At 28.7% G+C, this 21,933-nt stretch overlaps 3 protein-coding genes across 3 annotated transcripts; all 3 read left to right on the top strand.

Annotated features, from left to right (window-relative positions):
• The first annotated feature begins 5,791 nt into the window (after positions 1-5,791).
• On the top strand, positions 5,792-7,459 carry LOC117917277 (galactinol synthase 1). Its single transcript, XM_034833497.1, has 4 exons — positions 5,792-6,224; positions 6,328-6,648; positions 6,748-6,882; positions 6,982-7,459. The coding sequence occupies exons 1-4, from the start codon at positions 5,895-5,897 to the stop codon at positions 7,222-7,224; spliced, it is 1,029 nt and encodes a 342-aa protein (XP_034689388.1). The 5' UTR covers positions 5,792-5,894; the 3' UTR covers positions 7,225-7,459.
• Positions 7,460-11,142: 3,683 nt separating this feature from the next.
• On the top strand, positions 11,143-11,744 carry LOC117918201 (pectinesterase inhibitor 5-like). The gene has a single exon (XM_034834709.1). It carries the CDS (start codon positions 11,143-11,145, stop codon positions 11,686-11,688), a length of 546 nt encoding a protein of 181 aa, XP_034690600.1. The 3' UTR covers positions 11,689-11,744.
• A 1,827-nt stretch (positions 11,745-13,571) lies between these two features.
• Positions 13,572-14,132, top strand: LOC117918200 (pectinesterase inhibitor 5-like). The gene has a single exon (XM_034834708.1). It carries the CDS (start codon positions 13,572-13,574, stop codon positions 14,130-14,132), a length of 561 nt encoding a protein of 186 aa, XP_034690599.1.
• The last annotated feature ends 7,801 nt before the right edge of the window (positions 14,133-21,933 follow it).

Here is a 21,933-nt window from a genome sequence, read left to right as displayed (position 1 = left end):
TAATAATAATATTAATAATAATAAGATTTTAAAAGTTGAATTAATAATAATAATAATAATAATAATAAGATTTTGAAAGTTTGAATTAATAATAATAATAATAATAATAATAATAATAAGATTTTGAAAGTGCTTTGGGTTAATAATAATAATAATAATAATAATAATAATAATAAGGGTAATAATAATAATAAGATTTGGAAAGTTGAATTAATAATAATAATAATAAGATTTTGAAAGTTTGAATTAATAATAATAATAATAATAATAAGATTTTGAAAGTTGAATTGGGTTCCTTCCCCATCATAAGCCCAAGTCCATTCATTAAAAAAGCCTTGGGCTCCATCTACACCAAGCCCACATCCATTCATTAAAAGAGCTTTGGGCTCCATCTACACCAAGCCCAAGTCCACAAGCCCACGTCCATTCATTAAAAGAGCTTTGGGCTCCATCTACACCAAGCCCACATCCATTCATTAAAAGAGCTTTGGGCTCCATCTACACCAAGCCCAAGTCCACAAGCCAATGCCTTGGAAGCCCACCAACAAAACCCACTGCCCATAATATTAGCCATGAAGATCAAAGAAAGGTTTCACCCAAAAAAAACCTAGGTTGAGGCCAAACCTATCCGTGTCTTCCAAGAAGGGCATGCATGCGTCCAAACAATCATGCATATGGGTCATATGTTCAAGGGAAAGGGCAAGAAAGAGATTCATGGGGAGAGGAACCGTGGAATGAGTGGGAAAAGTGGAGTGAGAAATGGGTATGCATAGGGAATATGTGGTGTAGAGAGAGAAAATGTGGTGAGAAAAAAAAATATGAAGGCTTAGAGAGAGGAATGGGTTTAAGGGGGTGTAGTTGAATGAGGATATGTGTAAGAAGGGGTATGGGATGAAATGGATTAGTTAGAAAACGGAATGCATGAAGGAAGTGTGGTGTAGAGAGAGAAAAGGTGATGATGGGAGAAATGGGTAAGTAGGAAATGGTTATGTATGGGAGGGTGATGATATACATTATGAGTGGAGGCTGAATGTGTTAGGTAAGCTGGAAGAATGAGTATGAAAACAGAGATCATGAGTGTGAGGATTAAAAGGAAAAGCTAGTGAGAGAAAATGGGTATAGGAGAGGTGGATAGCTTTGCATGGTCCCTCATGTGCGTGAGTGGGTGATTTGGAAGGGCTTTGGACAGCCATGCATGGTGTAAGAGATGGGCTATGGGTTGGTTTAGGCCACTGACGGTGAGCAAGGCACGAGCAAGGTGATGAAAAAAAGGAAATGGATCATGTGACGAATATTGGTGGATGATGGGTTCTGTTAAAGTTTTGCAAACCAAATCAAAACCCATAATGCTACTGTTTTACCTTCCCATCCTTTAAATAAGTTAGAGGACCTTCCTCTGAATCCCTCTCTTTGCATGGGGTCAATTTATTTCTACTCTTCCAGGAATCTCAAACCATGTAAAACACTAATGAAGCAGTCACCATGAAATGGGAGTATCTCCCAACTCAAACATATTCGATCAAAACAATCCCGTGGCCCTTGACGTCCACAGCAAACAATCAAAACCATACTCCTAGATCAGTAGAGAATAGAATAGTATATTGAGAAACGGGAATATACCAAGCTCAAGGGTGGTCTGGGTGTCCTCAAAGCAACCTTCTCAGCTTCTCCTTTCTTTCCGACAAGCTTTCTCTCCTAAAATTATATCCACTCCCTAGTTTTCCTTCAACAGTTTCCTTGCCTCTCAAGCTCAAGAAAACCCCTGGAAACCGGCCATGAGAACCTCTCTCTCACTCCCCCAAAAATATCATTTCCCTTCAATATCTCTGAAAACGGCAGCCAAAGGTGCCTCCCCCTCCTCAGAAAAAAAAATCGCCCTAAAAAAATTACCCTCCCCTCCTTTTCTTTCCTCTGCTGGTGTCTTCTTCAGCAAGTCAACCCTCCATTTCCTGTTCATCACATCAGCAAGCATGGGCTTATGGTATGCTAGGCAGCTGATTTCCCGGGCATAGGGAAAAGAAGGGCCCCCACTTACCTCAGCTGCTGCCCGGCTCCTCTAATGTTATCTAAAAAACTAAGATCCCTTGGCTCTTCAAAGGGGGTCTACAGAATGATTTTTATTTTTTTATATGGGGATGTCATGAAAAAATCCAAAAAAATAAATACCCCTCGATAATTGAATAAACAAGAGAAATTTTTATATTTTTTTTCCTTTCGTTATAGTTTTCTTTTTTTCTTTTCTTTGTTTCAAGAACCAAACATAAGGGTGAAAAAACAAATCAGAGAAACATAATTTATATATATTTTCCTTTTTAAATTTTTAAAATTAAAATGTTTTATATAAAGTATAAGAATTTTTATATAAAAATAAGAATTTTTATATAAAAATAAGAATTTTTATATAAAAATAAGAATTTTTATATAAAAATAAGAGGGTGTTTAGTAAAATTTAATACTTATTACTTAATAATTTAAGTTGACTTTAAATTATACTTAAATTGTTAATTTTAGACTTATACTTAATTTTTATTTTAAGTATTAAAATTGTATAATAAAATTAACTTAAATTTTATTTTAAATCATCAAATTGACATATTTATATTTATAAATTATAATATGGATATAGAATGTAGAGTTATAATAGAAGTGATGGAATAGCAAAAGAAATCATAAAGGTAATTAGGATAAATATGGATAAAAATATAAAATAAAAATATGGATTTAAAAATAAGTTAATTCTTTTTTACTTATTAAAATTTTATTTTACATCATACTATAAGTCATTTTACTAAATATATTTAATTTATTTAATAATTTAAATTAAATTATTAAGTTGGTTTATCAAATACCACTAAGGATATAACTTGTGATTTTGATATCTTTAAAAAACTAAATTAAATAGGAAGTTAATTCCAAGGAGATAAATGGAGTTGGGCATTGATTCTCCAACACTGGTTAACTCGGACATTAGTTGGGATTTGTACTCAACCGACGCGAGAGGTTATGGGCTTGGAATGGGACCATCGACGCTGCAAAGTCAATTCAAGGATAGCGTTGGACCCCTTATAAGAACTGATGGGCCTCGGCCTTGGCCCAATTGCATTAATATTCGTACGGACAAAGAAAATGGGTCCTAATCATGGTCCAGTAAAGGCGCTTATTATCTAAAACGTGTTAAAGACCATGGTTTGAAATGTCGGGAAATTTCAGTGATTCGACGGATTTATCGACGATATTTCGATGATATTGGCGATATTACGGCATATTTGCCGATTTTTTTGTATCGCCTCACTCACAGCCCAGTCTCAGTATAGCCCATGCACGGTCAACCACAGCCTACTACAGCGCCACTCACATCCCACGCGCGGTTTTTTGTACAGCCTCACTCACAGCATTAACGCGGTCAACCCTTTCACATTTTTTTGCCATAGATCCGGCCAAAAGGTTGAAGTCAAGACTTCTACCACTAGGAACCAACACCTCTTTTGTAAATATATATTTAAATTAAATTTCTTAAAGTTCATTATTAAAAAAAATTCTAATTATTTTATTTTAAATTTAATTTAATTGATTAATAAAAATATAAAAACCAACATTATAATATTCTTAATAAGTCTTTTTTTATTATATAATTTATATGATAATTAAATATAAAAAATATAAATATTAAAAATTCATGTGAATCATAATTTATTTTACATTATTAAATGCATTTGAATTAAATAAATTAAAGTTTTAATATTAAATATATCATCATTAATCTTATTTTAAAAAATTACTATCATTTCATTTTTAAATTTTTTATATTTATCCTTTTTAATGTTGAATGTCTTTATTTTAAAATATTAAAAATATAAATTTATTAAAAAAATACTAAAATGTAAAAATAATAATAATGAAGTTATAATATTTTATAAATTAAAATTAATTTGATAAGATAAATAATAAATTATATATTAAGGTGGTGTTTATTTTTTTGGTTTTTTTGCTGAAAATAATTTGTTTTCAGAATTTAGGTGGTTTATTTTTCTACTTTTTCATGATTTATTATAAATTTTTTACTAAATAGAAAAGTCAAAATATGTAACTTTTTCTAAATTAAAAAAAAATGACATATTGATTTGTCTTTATTTTTTATTACTTAATAAAAATAAAATATTACAAAAACAAATAACCTAATATTTAATACTATTAAACATTAAGGTTCTATTTAAAATTAAGTAAAAAAACAAACACCACCTAAGACTAATATATTTTTTATTACGAAATATTTTTTTCATAATTATATCTATATTAATTATATTTATAAAATAACTTTAAAATATATATTTTTATCTATTTTATTATTTTAAAATTTTTTAAAAATATTTTTATAAATTTTGAATAAATCGATATTTTTATCAAAATATATATTAATATTTATTTGATATCCATAAAATCTAATTATTCTCTTTGTAAAGATATTTTAAGCCATGGTTAAAATGCGGACCTACACGCAGTCTACGGATATTTTAAACCATGGTTAAAACCCGGGCCTACATGCAGATACAAACAAAATACAGCTCAGCAATTAGAAAGGGTTAGAAAAGTCTTGAAAGAATTGTGAGCCACACGTTACTTGAGAAAAGTATTTAAAAGTTAGCCCACGAATTTGATGCTGTTGGCCCACTACCGCTGATGTGTCCGCCCCAATGGCCCTATCAAATTTTTCTCAGCTTTCCCTGAATTGCACGGACCTCAATTTTTTCACTATTTTTGTCGGTTACTGAACATAAAAATATTTATAATATTCTCACTGAATATTTTATTTATTTATTTACATTAAATTTATTTTTTTTAAATAAATTCATTTTTTTAGGATGTCTTTAAAGATAAACCTTTTATTCTTTTAATCATGAAGTTCGATTGACGTGTAATTCTGCTTAAAATAAATTAAGTGTATGTTTAACAAAGATTTTAAAAATTATTTTTAATTTAAAAGATATTTAAAAAAAACATAAGATGAAATTACTTATAATGTTATTTGGTGAAACATTTTATAGATATTTTTTAAAAAAATATTAAAAAAATACTTTCATTTAAAACACTGGTTCCTAAATGTACTTTATTTAATTTCTATTTTCAAAAATATTAAAATTTATTTTTATTTTTTTAAAAAAAAAAGAATCCGACATCTTTGTCGTATATTTGATTATAGAACACTCTTTTTGTAATAAAAATGATAATAAGATGAATTTTTTTATTTTATTTTATCTATCCTGCCTTAATAGAACATATTTAAAATTTAAATAAACAATTTAAAAATAAGTTTGAGATTTTTTAAAAAATGTGTAACAGATTTGGGTGTTAAGTCCTTATACTCATATTATGTACAAAATTAATTTACTTTAATTTTAAATTTTTTATTTTTAATATGTAATAATAATAATAAATATTTTTTAATAAAATAAATTATAAAAAATTATAATATTTTAATTATTTATAAAATATATTTATTTTAATATAATAAAAAAAAAAGTTAGATTGAATGGGCGAGGCAAGATAAGTATAAGAAATTTGCGTACCATTAACCCATAAGAAATTGATTAGCCCTTTCTAGTCTCTTCCACATGCCACGTCTCCAGAACCTTCCCGGTGACACTGCACAACCGTTGGATCATACCTGAGGCACGTGTCAGCAGGCAACCCAAGATCATATGACCTATGAAGTTACCAAATTAGGCTCACCCTCTTCAATTTTAAATATCATTTATCGCTTATTTAAGCCACAAACGCGCCATCGGCATCCTCAATTAAGAAAGAAAGACAACCCAGAGTCAGATTCTCCAGCCTCAGCTCTCTCTAGAACCGTCGTCTCTCTTCCTTCCCATCAAGTCTAGCACATTCTCGCTCACATGGCTCCTGAAATCATCTCCGCTTCGGGAAAACCGTCCAGATTTTTGAAACCGGCTAGTCTTCCGGACAGAGCATACGTGGCCTTCTTGGCCGGTAACGGGGACTACGTGAAAGGTGTTGTTGGGTTAGCCAAGGGGCTGCGGAAGGTGAAATCCGCTTACCCGCTTGTGGTGGCGGTGTTACCGGACGTGCCGGTGGAGCACCGCCGAGAACTGGAATCCCAGGGGTGCATCGTCAGAGAGATTGAGCCGGTTTACCCACCCGAGAACCAGACCCAGTTCGCCATGGCCTATTACGTTATCAATTATTCAAAGCTCCGTATCTGGGAGGTACGTGATAGTACTTTCTCATTACCTCTTATCACTATTTTTGTCATTTTGCATGAATCTTTGCATGATTTGTAGATTCACATGCCATTTTTGTATGAATCAGTTCGTGGAGTACAGTAAGATGATATACTTGGATGGGGATATTCAAGTCTACGATAACATTGACCACCTCTTTGAGCTACCAGACGGACATTTCTATGCAGTGATGGACTGTTTCTGTGAGAAAACATGGAGTCACACGCCACAGTACAAGATTGGATACTGCCAACAGTGTCCGGAAAAGGTTCAGTGGCCGGCGGAGCTGGGTCAGCCGCCTTCACTTTACTTCAACGCAGGCATGTTTGTGTTTGAGCCCAGCCTCTCCACCTATGAAGATCTCTTGGAAACCCTCAGGATCACCCCTGCAACCCCTTTTGCAGAGCAGGTAAACACATAAGCTTTTGCTGATGATATTCTTCCAACATAATCCGGTTGCGGTTCTGGGATTTTGTTATTTAGGAAAATGTTTATGTGTTTTTGGCAGGATTTCTTGAATATGTACTTCAGGGATGTATATAAGCCTATTCCTCTGGTCTACAATCTTGTCCTTGCCATGCTGTGGCGGCATCCTGAGAATGTAGAGCTTGATAAAGTGAAAGTTGTTCACTACTGTGCAGCGGTGAGTACCACAGAAGATTGATTTTGGGAGATTAATTCGCAAGTTATAACCTGTGGTGGTTATGTATACTAATACAAATATTTGTGAATGGTATACCAGGGGTCGAAGCCATGGAGGTACACAGGGAAGGAGGACAACATGCAGAGAGAGGACATTAAGATGCTGGTAAACAAATGGTGGGAGATATACAATGACAAGTCATTGGATTACAAGAAGACGAGGATGATGGCGAATGATTACAGCAGCGTTTTGCCGGGGGAGCAGGTGAATTTGGAGCCGTTCATTGCAGCTCTGTCCGAGGTGGGGCATGTTGAATTTGTGAGAGCCCCTTCAGCAGCCTAGAAGAGGCCAGTACTCTCGTGGAGAAGAGGATCCAAGGGGCATGCAATTAGATGACCGGTGAATTCGCATTTTCGAGATGAAAATGTTGGTTATTTTTGTGGTTTGGGGGTTTGTCACGGTTACTGAATCTGTACGTTGTTCACTTGTAATATCCTTAATGATTGCCCACTATAAGGCAAATTACTTCCAGTCATAAATAAAATCTCAAAGACACTCTGTTTTATCTGCGGTTTAAGCCTGTTTTATTTGCTCTTTTTTTCCCTCCTTTTTCTTTTTATTTATTTATTTCTTTGGGAAATAGAATTGAAATACGTGGGACAAGAATCGTATAGGCTTATTTGAGACAACAAAACATCCACCCAGTCCCAGTCGCGGACCTGTTAACGGTGAAGGCAAGTTGATTAAGTACGGTACAGCAGGGCACTTAATTATGGCTAGGTTATATCCCAACTTGAGGGGTAGAAAAAAAAGGGTAATATTAAAATGAGAACCAATTTAAAAAGCATTTTTGAATTTAATTTAATTTTAATTTATTTGTTATTTATAATTTTGAAGTTAATTTTAAGTTATTTATTAAGAGGAAAATTTATTTTTTAAAAACTATACTTATAAGAAGGATTAAATGTACATAAAAAAAATATTCGTATGTGAAAAGAAAAGAAATATTGAAAAATAGTAAGAAAACTTTATTTTAGGGATAGTTACGGATTGGTTGAAAGTTTTCATCATCATTCCCTTTGACATTTCTTTTTAACATATAAGTGATTTAATTTGAATGGAAAGTTGGATGCTAGATGTTTAAGGATAAGGAAGGAGATTAATTTAATCGGATTTCTTTTTATCTCTTTTACTTTTTTAAATTAAAAGAAAATAAAAAAAATAGAGAGAAAAAAAAAAGAAAAAAAAAATTAAAATTAATAAATTATTTTTATATATATTGTAAAACTCATTTCACTTATTTCCTATATAATTTTAAAATATATAAATTATTAATTAATTTTAATTATATTTAATTTTTTTATAATGAAACTAAAAATTAAAAAAATATTATATATAAGGGTGGAGGTTAATTTAATTACATCCTTTCTTAATTTATTTTAAATTTTTATCTGTACCTTATGTTTAGTTTTAATATTGAGGGAAAATACTAAGAAAAAAATAAAAAAAGAAAAAAAAGAAAAAAGAAAATTAGAATATATTTTTAAAATTAATAAATTATTTTTATGTGTTTTTTCAAATTATTTCACATGTTTCTCTTTGTAATATAAGGGTTAAATAATTTTTAAAATTTTAAATTTTAATTATAATTGATTTTTTTTATATAACAAAATTAAATAAGAAAAAAATCATTTTTCTTAATATTTTTTTTCTTTTCTTAGTGTTTTTTATTGAGTATGTAGAAGCTCTCATTCCACTTGTGTCGGCAAAAACATCATTGTAAATATATTAAAAGAAAAACATAAAAAATAAAGCAAATCACATGATAGGTACACAGTTTTAATATAGTTTGATCAATTATGACTATTTTAATAAATGAGAAAGAACATTTTATCATATGATAGTTACAAAAAACAAAAAATCTAAAAAAAATACAATTACGAGATCTTTATCTTAAACCATGAGTCATTTTACTTCACTAAATGTTTTTTTTTTATCACATTTACTTCCTAGTAAACCCTCTTTCTCTACCAATCATTCTTTCTCATATTTTTATTCCATCTCTCTCGTAGCTTTTTTTTAATATAAAATATTTATAAAGATATTTCTGTTAACTTCATAAGAATCTAATTATTATCACATATAAATTAAAAAATATTATATATAATATTTCTTTTACAAATATATTCCCCATCACTTTCCCGCCAAACATAGGATAAACGATGCTCTTTATGTCCTAATCTTTCCAAACTTTCAAGTATACTTTTACTTAGAAATTACAAAATTGATACAAATGGGGCCACCATTTGAGGGGCCAATCCCTCCAGCCAGATTTATAGGTGAGTTTAACTTGAATTGAAAAAGTAGGAATGTAAAAATACTGGGATTGACATGAATTCAAGATCAGAAAACCCCCGAAAGCCAAATCCAGCACATTATTGGTTTATTTTAATTTTATTATAATATAAAAAACATAAATTATAAAAAAGCACTAACTTTCTTAATTTTTAATTACATTTTAATTATTAAAATATCTTTAATAGTTATAGTTAAAGGCTGAGCTTATGAATAATTATTTATGTCAAAGTAATAATTAATAATTTACAGTTTTGACACCTTTTTGTTTTTGACTTGAAGAAAAAAAATAGTAGTAACTTATATAAAAAATGAAAAATTTTATTAAAAAAAATTAAACTTATTTCATGTCTTTAAAAAATGTAAGTTAAATAGATTTTAAAAACTAGAATTTTTCTTTAATATAAGTTGTTATCCTTTATGGGTTGAATATAACATGAAATAAGACAAGATAATATATCATATCTCATTTTTTATTGGTAATATTAGAGGTGCAACTTGTACGGTTGGTTTGACCCGATTGGAACCCAACCCAATGTTTGGGTGAACTTAGGCAAATATTTCCATTACTTGAATTAAATTTGAATTAAGTTTTTTCAACTCATATTCAATTTGAATTGGATCCAAGCTAAAGTTTAAAAAACTCGAGGATAACTCGAACTTGACTTAATATTTTTATGATATTTATAATGTTAATGTTTATTATTTTAAATGATAATATTCATTTTCTTTTTAATTTTGAAAGAAAAAAATATCAAATTATAATTATATCACATAGTTTTTACTTTTTAAAAAAGATATATAAGTTTATTTTTACTTTTTTTTTTTATTATCTTGAAATTGTGTACTATTTATTATTTAAATTTTGATATAAATATATAGAAAACAAGTTTTTTTAAAAACCATTATAGATGAATTTTAAATCTTTTAACACAATGAATCCAAATAATCTGAGTCTAACTCAATCAACTCGAGTTTAACCCAATCAACTCGATCAATTTGAGATCAACCTGAATTTAGAAAAATAAGGTTAGATTAAGCTTGGGTTAAGTACTTTGGGTTAGAGGACGGGTTATGTTGAGCTTGGCTTGATTGTTTCTTAATTTGTGTTGGGTTTGAGTTAGCTATCAACTCAACCAACTTGCCCAAGTTGCAGTCCCAAGTAATATTTTAGGATAAGTTATCTTACCATATTTCATATTTTATATCCTATATTTAACAAAATAGGATATTTAACAAAATATGTATAAAATAGGTAGTAAGATACTAAGATATAATGTCTTTTTTCTCTTTTTATATTTTTTCTTTATATATATATTTTTTCTTTTATATATATATTAATTTTAAATAATACTCTTTATTTATTTATTATAATATCATCTTACTCTAATGGACACTACTAAACGGCATATAGATCACCTAGTAAAATAAAAATATTAAATCAAATTAAAAGTGTGCTCAACAATTATTTTAGAAAGTATTTCTAATTTTTCTAAGATTCCAATATTAAATATATTAGAAACATTTCTTAAAATCATTGTGAAACACACTCTAATTTATATTTTTAAAAATCACTTTTATAAATTTTAAAATTTAAGTTACTAAAATTCTTTTGATGTCTTAATTTTTTAAATAATTTTTAAAACTTTTATTTATTTTTAAATAAAAGGAAATCTATTAGTTTTTGGATCTTCCCATATTGTTTACCATTAACAGCCATGAGGCGTTACCTCTTTTTTTTTTCCTTAAAACCCAAGAAACATTAATGGTAGAGAGACTAGGAATGAGATATATTTCCAGAATCATCAGTAATCTCCCCTGAAAATTCTTGCTTAATTTACTTATTTAAAGCCTTCTGTGGCCCTAATCTCTGGCAATTCGCCGAAGAAAGAAGAAATTAAGGAAATGGCTTCCTTGAGTGGGGTACTGTTACTTGTTCATATCTCCCTCATGGCCACCACTCTCTTCTACTATCCTTCACATGCGATCGGACAAGACGTCGTCGAGCAGGTATGCCAGCAAACGGAGGACTATCAATTCTGTTTCAATACCATCCTCAGAGATCCTCGGACTCCGGCAGTTAACATGGAGGGGCTGTGCCTCCTCAGTGTGGCAATAACCATAGACCACGTTAGGGAAGCGGTGGATAAAATACCGGGGCTGCTGGAGAAAGCTACTGATCCAGTGGACAAGCAAAGAATGACGACTTGCCAGTCCAACTATGGAGCAGCGGCGGGGGACTTCCAGAGGGCGTGGGGCACGGCTTCTTCAAAGGCTTTCCATGATGTGCTGGGCTGGGTTCAGAAGGGAAGTGGTCAGGTTATAAACTGTGAAAATATATACCGGCAAAGTCCGCCGATCCGTGAATCTCCCCTCACAGTTGACAACCACAACGTGATTAAATTAGCAGGAATTACTTTGGTTGTTCTTGGTATGCTTGGTGTTCGTTGAAGATGGTGTGTCTTCCTTGAGCTAAGGCTCACGTTCTTGGAATTAACGTACAATAAATGTGGAATGCAATACTGTTGGTCAATAAAAACTGATGTGAATTTACTACTCATTTTTGGAGAGTTTGAGGGCTCACAAACATTGCAGTGGCTTGAATTTGTTTCTAGATATGTACTTGGAAAAAGGTTAACAACATGAAATCAAGGATGAAGAGGCCGACCGCCGACATGTCTGCAAAGTCACGCCTTGAAAAATATTCTTTTTTTAAAAAGTATTACCATAAAGAGTTGTACCGTACAAATAATTTTATTTACATTTTTTTTAATCGTTTTATTTATTTTTATGGGACTCCCAAAATTTATGTATACAATGTTTTTAAAATTTTATTAAAAAATAAAAATAAAATAAAATAAAATTATATAAACCACCCTGTGACCATCAATGAATAAATCATTATTTCGTATATATTTGAAATCAAATTTTATTTTAAAAGTATAATATAGTTATTATAAGTTAATATATTTTTATATTAACATAATTATTTGATTAATTGTAAGTATATTAGAAATTTTTATTGAATTATTTTAAAATAATTTTTTTTATAAAAAGAATAATAAACAAATGGAATATAATAATCCCTAAAATTGAATTTTCTTAATCAAACCAGTCTTAAATAATATAAAAAATAATTTTTGGTTATATTTTGGGAACCATACCAACAAACAATTGATAGCTACTTTTAACATGTCATATAGAATTAGAGTAGCGTCTCTTCTGTGTGATACCAAGGGGAGGAGAATGCTAATTAACCAGCCCATGACTTTGTTGCCCGAAATAAATCCATACTCTATACAGCAAGAAACTCACGCCGCAAGAAATTGATATTTAAGAACAAAATTTTGGTCACAAAGTAAAATTTCATCACTAAAAGTAATTGTTTCTGACAACATTCTGACTATGGAAATCTGACATTGGTCGCCAATTTTTCTCATAAATTATTTGATAAGAACATTTCCATCAATCTATCATTTCTTTTTAAAGGGGTGTTTGACAATTCAATTTAATTTAAGTTATTAAGTAAATTAAGTATATTTAGTAAAATAATTTAATAATATAACTTAAAATAAAAAATAAAGGTAAGTAATAAATAAAAATAATTAACTTATTTTTAAGTTTATATCTTTATTTTATATTTTTACTCTCATGTATCCTAATTACTTTTTCGAGTTTTTTTGCTACTTTATGATCTTTATTATTACTTGATCTCCTTTACCCTAATTAAAATTTATGAGAATAAATTTTTCAATGTAATGATTTAAAATAAATTTTAAACTAATTTTATCAAACAATAAAAATTAAGTAATAATTTATAAATGAACAAATTAAGTAAAATTTAATTTAAAGTTAATTCAATTTATTAAGTAATAAACATTAAGTTTTACTAAACGCCCGTAACTATAAAGCTTTTTTACTAATAATATATAATTCCTTCTTAACTGTCGTCAAGTTTTAATTCAATATAAAGTTTCTACTATTATATAATTTAATATAAATAATTAATATAAAATTAAATTTTATCAAAAAAATTAAATGATGTATAATTTAATAAAAATATATATATTTTAATTTTCAAAATTGAAATAAAGGAAAACCAACTTTTAAAAAAACATATTTAATAAAATATCCAATGTAAAATTATAAAAAGTCAATTTTATAAACATGACTATTAAACAGATCTTACAAATACAAATCTGAACAGTTTTTGGAAATCCCAGCCATCTCAACCTTAAAATTAATTACAAACCTCAATCGTGCCATTAACAACTTAGAGACATGAGAAAAACACATCCAGAGAGCTACGCCAGACAAGATCAGAAAACAAAGAGATGGCTTGCTTGACTAGCATACTCCGCCTTGTCCTCCTCCCTCTCCTGGCCGCCGCTCTCTTCTACCACCCAGCAAACACAGCCGTTCACGTGAATGCAGACAATCAATTACTAAACCAGATCTGCAACCAAGCCCAGAGCTACGACTTCTGCTTCAACGTTCTCACCTTGGATGAGCTTTGTCTCATATCTGTTGCAATAACCATAGACCGAGTGCAAAATACTTCGGATATAATTCCGAGTCTAATCAAGCAAGCAGCGGGTCCAGTGGACATTCAAAGACTCACCACTTGCCAATCCAACTACACGGCGGCAGTGGACGCGTACACGAAGGCCTGGAGTTCAGCGTCGTCAAGGGCTTACTACGACGTACTGAGCTGGATTCAGGTTGGAGCTAATGAAGTTATACACTGTGAAAATATTTACCGGATGAGCCAGCCGATAAGGCAGTCTCCCATCACTGTTGAGAATCATGATGTGGTCAAGCTTTCGGAAATTATTTTGATTACTCTTAGTATGATCGAGAGCGGGTCTACTGGTTCAGAGAGAGAGAATTTCTAACAAATCCTCTCCAGGTTTTCTTTGGCTACGTACCTTCTTTCCTACCTCAGCTGAACTTGAACTTTCCCCTGAGGTGTGCCATGGATTTTATTTTATTTTTATTATAATTTTGGAATGGGCTTTAATTTTTAGTTAAAGTCGAAACCAACAAATTATTCTAAACAAGCCATTTATGGAAAAAAGCTTCAAATAATTTAGAAAGAACTTAATGTTTGATTCTTTTAATTCTCCATGATCACCAAACACATAGAGCGAAAATGAAAGCACTGACCTGACCTGAGGAGAGAGATGAGAGATTGTAGTCGGCTAGAAGAAGAGAAGCAAAGGACTGGATTTCTATTTAGTTCGGCGGGAGGGCTGGGGATTTTGGGAATTTCATCTTTTCCGTTTGGTGTAACTTCCTACAGAATATACGTTTTTGTTAAATAAAAAATTCTAAATAAGGTTCCCACTTCCCACTTCCCACTTCCCACTTCCCACTGCCTATAGAAAAATAAAAAATTCGATTACTTGTACTGTTGGTTTATATGATTATGTCATTCTTTTCTATCCAGTTTCATTCTTTATGTTTTGTTGGATATCTATCCTTTAATATATCTAAATAATGGAGATTGAAAATCGGATATTTTGTTGGGATATTTTTTTATTTTAAAAAAAATAAAATATCTTCTTTTATTTAAAAGTGTCAAGATAGAAGATTTTTTTATTTATTATTATTCTAATGTCATTTTTATTTTTTTATTAGGAAGCTTTCTAATGACAACCCCATAAAGAAATTAGAATAAAGATTTGATGATGATTATGCTTTTAAGATATTATTTTTAAATTATAATTAATATTCTAATATATTTTTTAATTCATAAATAGGACAATTAAGGTTTATTTATTTTATTAAACGGTTCTGAGGATCTCTTTTTCATTTTGAATAGATATTATCTATTTTGAGCCCAATAAACCCTCATGACTTTAAAGTATGTCTACCCAATTCAAAATATAGGTTCGAGAATTTCTTTAACCATTTTTCTTTTTATATTATATGATATTATAATCATTTTCAAAAAATACAATATAACAATCATGGAATACACTAATAATGTTGTATTGATATGGAAGGAAGGGGATTATTAATTTGGTAAGACTATCTATTCTCTTGATGATATAAGTTGGGGAATTATTTGCTTTATACTAATCAACATTTTACTTAATTCCTTTTATAATTAAAGGATCAAATCAAGGCGGTGTCAAAGGGATGATGAATATTACACATTGTTTGGAGGTCTTACCTTAATGATACTTTGTAGTGTGATTTAAAAATAATTTTTTATTTTTTAAAATAAAAAATTATTTTTAAAAGTATATAATTAGAAATTGTTTTTATAAATATTTAAAATCTAAAGAAAGATATTTGTTCCACATATTTTCATAAACTTATTTTTAATTAAAAAATAAAAATAATTTTTAAAAATAATTTTCAGAGTTAAGGAAAATTCCAAACAATAATTTTTTTATTATTATAATTTTTCATTTTAATAAATAAATGTTGTTGGCAACGTTAAAAAAAGACCAAGACCGACCTTTCTTAACGCTGAAGCATAAAATTAAAGATTGAGTGAAGTCATCAGATTGAGTGAAGTCATCACGTCAACATCACAATTTTTTTAAATGATTTTCTTCCTTTTTAGTCCAACCGCCTTTCCTTCGTAGGCCATTGAGACAAGAAAAGATAGAAAAAGAAAAAAAAAATCTAAACCAAGAAAAAAAAAACAATGAATTGAAAAAATATCTTGTTACATGTTAAATATAAAAATTATTCATTTTTTACCATATTGAATTTAAAATTATGAAATATAAATTCATTAAAAAAATATATATACTTTGTAGTGTGATTTAAAAATATTTTTTATTTTTTAAAATAAAAAATTATTTTTAAAAGTATATAATTAGAAATTATTTTTATAAATATTTAAAATCTAAAGAAAGATATCTGTTCCACATATTTTCATAAACTTATTTTTAAATTAAAAAATAAAAATAATTTTTAAAAATAATTTTCAGACACGTCTTTAAGGAAAATTCCAAACAATAATTTTTTTATTATTATAATTTTTTATTTTAATAAATAAATGTTGTTGGCAACGTTAAAAAAAGACCAAGACCGACCTTTCTTAACGGTGAAGCATAAAATTAAAGATTGAGTGAAGTCATCACGTCAACATCACAATATTTTTAAATGATTTTCTTCCTTCTTAGTCCAGCCACCATCACAATTTTTTAAAATGATTTTCTTCCTTCTTAGTCCAACCGACTTTCCTTCGTAGGCCATTGAGACAAGAAAAGATAGAAAAAAAAAAATCTAAACCAAGAAAAAAAAAACAATGAATTGAAAAAATATCTTGTTACATGTTAAATATAAAAATTATTCATTTTTTACCATATTGAATTTTAAATCATGAAATATAAATTCATTAAAAAATATATATGTTAAATGCTTATCTAGTAAAAAATATTTGTCATGAATAAAAATTTGTAACAAGATTTTGTAGAAATTATTCATTTAAAATTGATATTGTGATTAAATTTATTTTTTATTATGAATATAAGATTTATACTAAAATATTATGATTTTTTTTGCCATAAATATATTATGTGGTTAAACATGATTTTTTTACCATAAATAAAAATTTTATCCCTAAAAGAACTTTTTTTTATATAAAAAAATCATCACAAAAGCCTAATTTTTGTCATAAAAAAAAAAAAAAAAAAAAAACTGTAGCAAATGAGAAATTTCTTGTAAGGGACAAAATATTTTTTGCAACCGGATGAATCAATATGTGGAGAAATCACTTTTGGAAACAAATATAAAATTTCCAACACAAGCAAAGGTAACATTAAAATTAATCTCTAAAGATGGTATGCTGTCACCATAGTAAATGCATTATGTAATAATTTTTTTACGAATTTATTGAGTAGAAGACATGTTTTTAGATGAAGATAAAGTAAAATATATATGTTAAATTCCTTAAAAAATATAAAGTATAAATGTATACATGTTTTTAAGTAATAATTTTTTTATGAATTTATTGAGTAGAAAACATGCTTTTAGATGAAGATAAAGTAAAATATATATATTAAATTCCTTAAAAATTATAATGTAAAATATATACATGTTTTTATGTAATAATTTTTTTACGAATTTATTGAATAGAAGACATGCTTATCTAGTAAAAATATATATGTTAAATTCATTAAAAAATATAAAGTAAAATTTAGTTATCACTTGATACTTTAAAGGGATAATTGTGTTTTGGACCTAATTGGACCCAAAAATTAAGTTTTAGTCCATATAAGTTCACTATTTAAGTCCAAGACCTAAAGGAAGTGTGAAAATTGAGAAGAAGGATATTGATTTTTTATCTTTCCAAAAATGACCTTTATTGACTATGAAAAAAAAGAGTAGAAAAAGATTAATTTAAATTTTATTCCTTTTGCAAACCTCAATAAAATTTAATATAATTTAGTGATTTGGAAAAAAAATACACTATTTTCCAAAAATAAATAAAAATAAATTATTATTATTTAAAAATCAAACATCTTGGAAAATATATATTTTTAAAATTCTGTATATAAAAAATAACTAAAAATATGTCAAATTTATTTTTTTAAAATGATATATATATATATATATATATATATATATATATATATATATATATATATATATATATAAATTAGTTTTCTAAAAATAATAAATTTTCAGAATAATTATTAAAAAAAATTAAGATAAAAAAGTTTCTCAAACATTATGGTAGAAAATAGTTTTGAAGGGTATATTGGTCTCTTCATATTTTATATTTTCCCCATCAATTATGTAACTTTTATAGGCCAAATCTTATTTTTTTGGTCCAATTGGGTCCAAAAGACAATTGTCCCTACTTTAAATACAATAAGAATTATTTATCATATATAAAATCAAAATTATTTTTTAATTTGCTAACTCACTTGCATTTAAACTTTTTATCAAATAATATCAAATTGAACCATCATATTTTAAAACTAATATATTAACTTTATTTTACTTCTTATTAAAACATTAATCATAACAAGGAAATTAAATAATTTTAACTAAAGAAAAATAGGTAACACACTAATTTGTTTCTTAACTTAAAAATAATAATAATATAACTTTAAGAACTATTATTATTACTATTAATGATAATTTCTATGATATATATATATATATATATATAATATTATCTAAAAAATTATAATAGGTAACCCAAAAATGGTTTAAAATAAATAATAGACTTTGGTCACGATTGTGTGAACCCCGTGACCATAGGTTCAAATATTTAAAATATGTATTTGATCACTATAAGTTCTCATACAGTCACGGTCAATCAATGACATGACTAAAAGTCACAAATATATATATAGTGACGGTTTCATAGAAAATCGTGACTAAAACATCATTTGTTACACTTTTTGTCACGAATGATAAAATTACCGTGACTAAAATTATTGGTGCCAAAATTTTCCTCCCTAAATTTACAAATAGTCACGATTTCAAATAAATCCATCACTAAAATACCCTCTCATCAATCTTTTTTGGTGACGGTTGATAAAATCATCGTGACTAAACATGTTTTTTTTCACCCAAATTGATTAACACATGTAGTCACAATTTTACTTTGACCGTGACAAAATAATATCTTTGGTCACGAAATTTGTGGCCGTGACTAAAGATTTGTCATTAAAAACCTATTTTTATGTAGTGAGGTATGAATCTTCTTAGGCTGTATAGGGGTATCCACCTTTATGTAATCTCTCTAACGATGGGAGCGGGAGAGAGCGGGTTCTATTATATTCAAAAGATGTGATGATGAAGAACATACACTTAACCTTTATATTTATACCCTCTATGCCTTAGGGACCATACCTTTTGAACTATTGGGCCTTGCGAGTCTTATGCTCATCATCTAAGACTCGTTATTGCTCTAGGCTCTACACATGATGTGACCCATACTCTAAATCAAATAGAAATCATATATATATATATGAATAACTAAATCTTGAACAATGGTTAATATAATATGGGTCCACATTTATTCTAACACTTAAATCATGCAAGTGAATAAGATTTGATGATTTATTAAAATAGAATTATAGAAGTGAATCAAATGTTTATTATTTTTTCAATTATTCTATTTAATTATTTTTTTCCTCTTTTTATTTTTCTTTACTTCTCATTTGAATTAAGATTATTTTATAAAAGTAGTATCTCATTCATTTTTTATTTTTTATTTTATATTTTATCAAAACCATTGTATTAAAACACATTTATCTCTTATAATTTTTTAAAAAACTTTTTACAAGATTAATAAGTATTTTTTTTTAAGTAAATTGTGTTTATTTTAAGGGGTTAATTTCATTACGACTCCTAAGGTTTAATATAAATACACCAAGCCACGTAGGTTTCAAATTTCATCTGTTAGTATCCTTATAAATGTATTTTATCTGTAATTTTAGTTTTTGAAAAATAAAATTTAATTTTTAGAGAATTGTTAAATGCTTGTATCTAAAATATTTTTATTTAAAATTTCTCTAAAAATAAATTTGATAAATAAAATAAATTTATAAGGGTGCTAATTGGTGAAATTTGAAACCAATGATGGTTGAGTCTATTTATACTCAAGTTCAAGCATGTTAATGAAATTAACACTTATTTTAATTAGTTGTTTATGGATTTTTAAAATTTTAGTTTAATTTTATTAATAGATGGTCATTAAAATAATTCAATAAATTAAAAATTGATATTATTCTTATATTGAAATATGACTAAAGAATTTTCTTTTCCATTTCTATATAAAATAAAAATAAAAATAGAAATTAAATTACTTGGTTTAATATAAGGGTGCAACTTGGGTAGGTTGACCTATCCCAATTCGAATGTAACTCGATGCTTGGATAGATTTGGACAATTATTTTCAATATTTAGGTTGGATTGGAGTTATGGCTTTTTTTTTTCAAATTAGAACTCAATTTGGGTTATATTTTGGAAAAGATTCAAGGAATTTGAGCGTAACCAAAACTTGATTTTATGTTTTTTTATAATATTATATCATATTGTGGACCCCGTATTTCCGCTCATGCGCTTCCACTTGATGAGGAACTCACTTTTTATTTTGAAAATAATTTATTGATTAAGAAAATGACTTGGAGTCGTTACTTATTTTTGTTTTATTTTTAAAGGGTAAACAAAATAAGAAAGAAAACTCTAAGTGTGACTCCTTATTTGGAAAATGTGGTCTATGAAAAACCAAATATGGGCTCGAAGGTCATGTTACTTATCGAGAATGTACGACAATGATCGTAGCACCCTTCTAAATCCTTAAAAACGGGTCTTTACTAATATAATGAAGCAATCGTGACAATTGGCTAGTAGATCAAGAGATACCCAAAATGATCATATGCAAAAATATCAAAACAAGGCATGAAGAATGGCCAAAGTAAGAGTGCATGCGTACTTCAGTGACGAGCCATAATACGTTATCGAGAAGTAGGGTTAGTGCACAATAATGAACACAAACTATGTCACACATGTCACTAAACAAGATAATGAACTACCAATAGCACTCAAGACACTTCAGTCAAATTTATTTTTGAAGAAAACCTCACTAATGTTGGACCCCCACCAAAGCCCAATTTATTTTTGCATGAATCCATTCTATAAATTCCATCATTTGGAATTACAGAATTTAATTCATGTTTATTTAAAACATTTTTAAAAATCATGCAAGTTATGAAAAATGCATGCTAGAAAGAAAAATGACAGCAAAATTTTATTAGAAATTGATTTTTGATGATCCTAAACAATTAAAGAGAGATGAGGAGTTGTGAATCAAACCATTTGAAAACTGATTTTTTTTCAAAAATCAGTTATGAAGACATGCATGCAGGTATGGGTTATGAAAATAGGCCTAGGGAGGGGGCCATGCAGACCAAAATCATGCAAGTGTGGGCCCAATGTAAAGTACTAGGATTGGGTATGGGATAACCAATGAAGGTGAGGTAACCATAGAGACACCAACTGCAAACTTCTCAATGAGACCTTCTTCTGGTGAGATCAAGCACCTCGGGACTGAAAACTGAACCATTGTCACAAATAGACAACACCACAAAACCATAAGAAAAAGGTCTTATTCCAAGCTTAGCAAGATTCTGGTCAATTGCTTTGCTTTCGACACTAGAATGGTCATTTACTTCACAACTCTATTTGGCCTGTTTGACTTCCCCATGGAGATAACAATTATATCCTTTGTCATTGAGCTTGTCACCTTCTCAACCTCATGTGAGATTGTTGCAGAATACATCAAAACCTATGGTTGTGATAGAGCCCTGAAAATCTGCATTACCTGGTCACATAAGCTTCTCTATAGCACGTAGTCCACCACATCTAGAACAAGCATAAAAACATCATCTAGCTCAATTTCATGCTTAGATAAAATATCAATAAGCCTGCTTGGAGTTCCTACAATTAGTTCGACTCTTTGTTGAATGCGGTGGAGTTGTCTTGGAATGGCATCACCACCAACCATAAGTGGAATTCTAAAGGATAAACTCTTCCCAAGTAATTTAGTCTGCTCCTCCACCAAAACATCTAGGATTGCTTGCATTTAGACAGGTGTTGGCATTTCATATCCTACAGCTTCTCTTGGCAATGCCTTTAATCGTAGAAAGTGGCCCACATCTTCCAAGTCGAACACGACACCCTCAAACTTTGATCAGTGCCATTTGGAAATGA

The sequence above is a fragment of the Vitis riparia genome, chromosome 7 (genome assembly GCF_004353265.1).
Source record: "Vitis riparia cultivar Riparia Gloire de Montpellier isolate 1030 chromosome 7, EGFV_Vit.rip_1.0, whole genome shotgun sequence".
Classification (NCBI taxonomy): Eukaryota; Viridiplantae; Streptophyta; class Magnoliopsida; order Vitales; family Vitaceae; genus Vitis; species Vitis riparia.
The sequence above is the reverse complement of the archived record's forward strand: the minus strand, read 5'-3'. Positions and strand labels throughout refer to the sequence as shown.

What these genes read in the sequence shown, in the direction of transcription:
- LOC117918201 (XM_034834709.1), top strand. Translation starts at nt 11,143, where the DNA reads ATGGCTTCCTTGAGTGGGGTACTGTTACTTGTTCATATCTCCCTCATG.
- LOC117917277 (XM_034833497.1), top strand. Translation starts at nt 5,895, where the DNA reads ATGGCTCCTGAAATCATCTCCGCTTCGGGAAAACCGTCCAGATTTTTG. An exon ending in CAAAGCTCCGTATCTGGGAG is followed by an intron (nt 6,225 to 6,327) that starts GTACGTGATAGT and finishes TGTATGAATCAG; the next exon opens with TTCGTGGAGTACAGTAAGAT. An exon ending in CAACCCCTTTTGCAGAGCAG is followed by an intron (nt 6,649 to 6,747) that starts GTAAACACATAA and finishes TGTTTTTGGCAG; the next exon opens with GATTTCTTGAATATGTACTT.
- LOC117918200 (XM_034834708.1), top strand. Translation starts at nt 13,572, where the DNA reads ATGGCTTGCTTGACTAGCATACTCCGCCTTGTCCTCCTCCCTCTCCTG.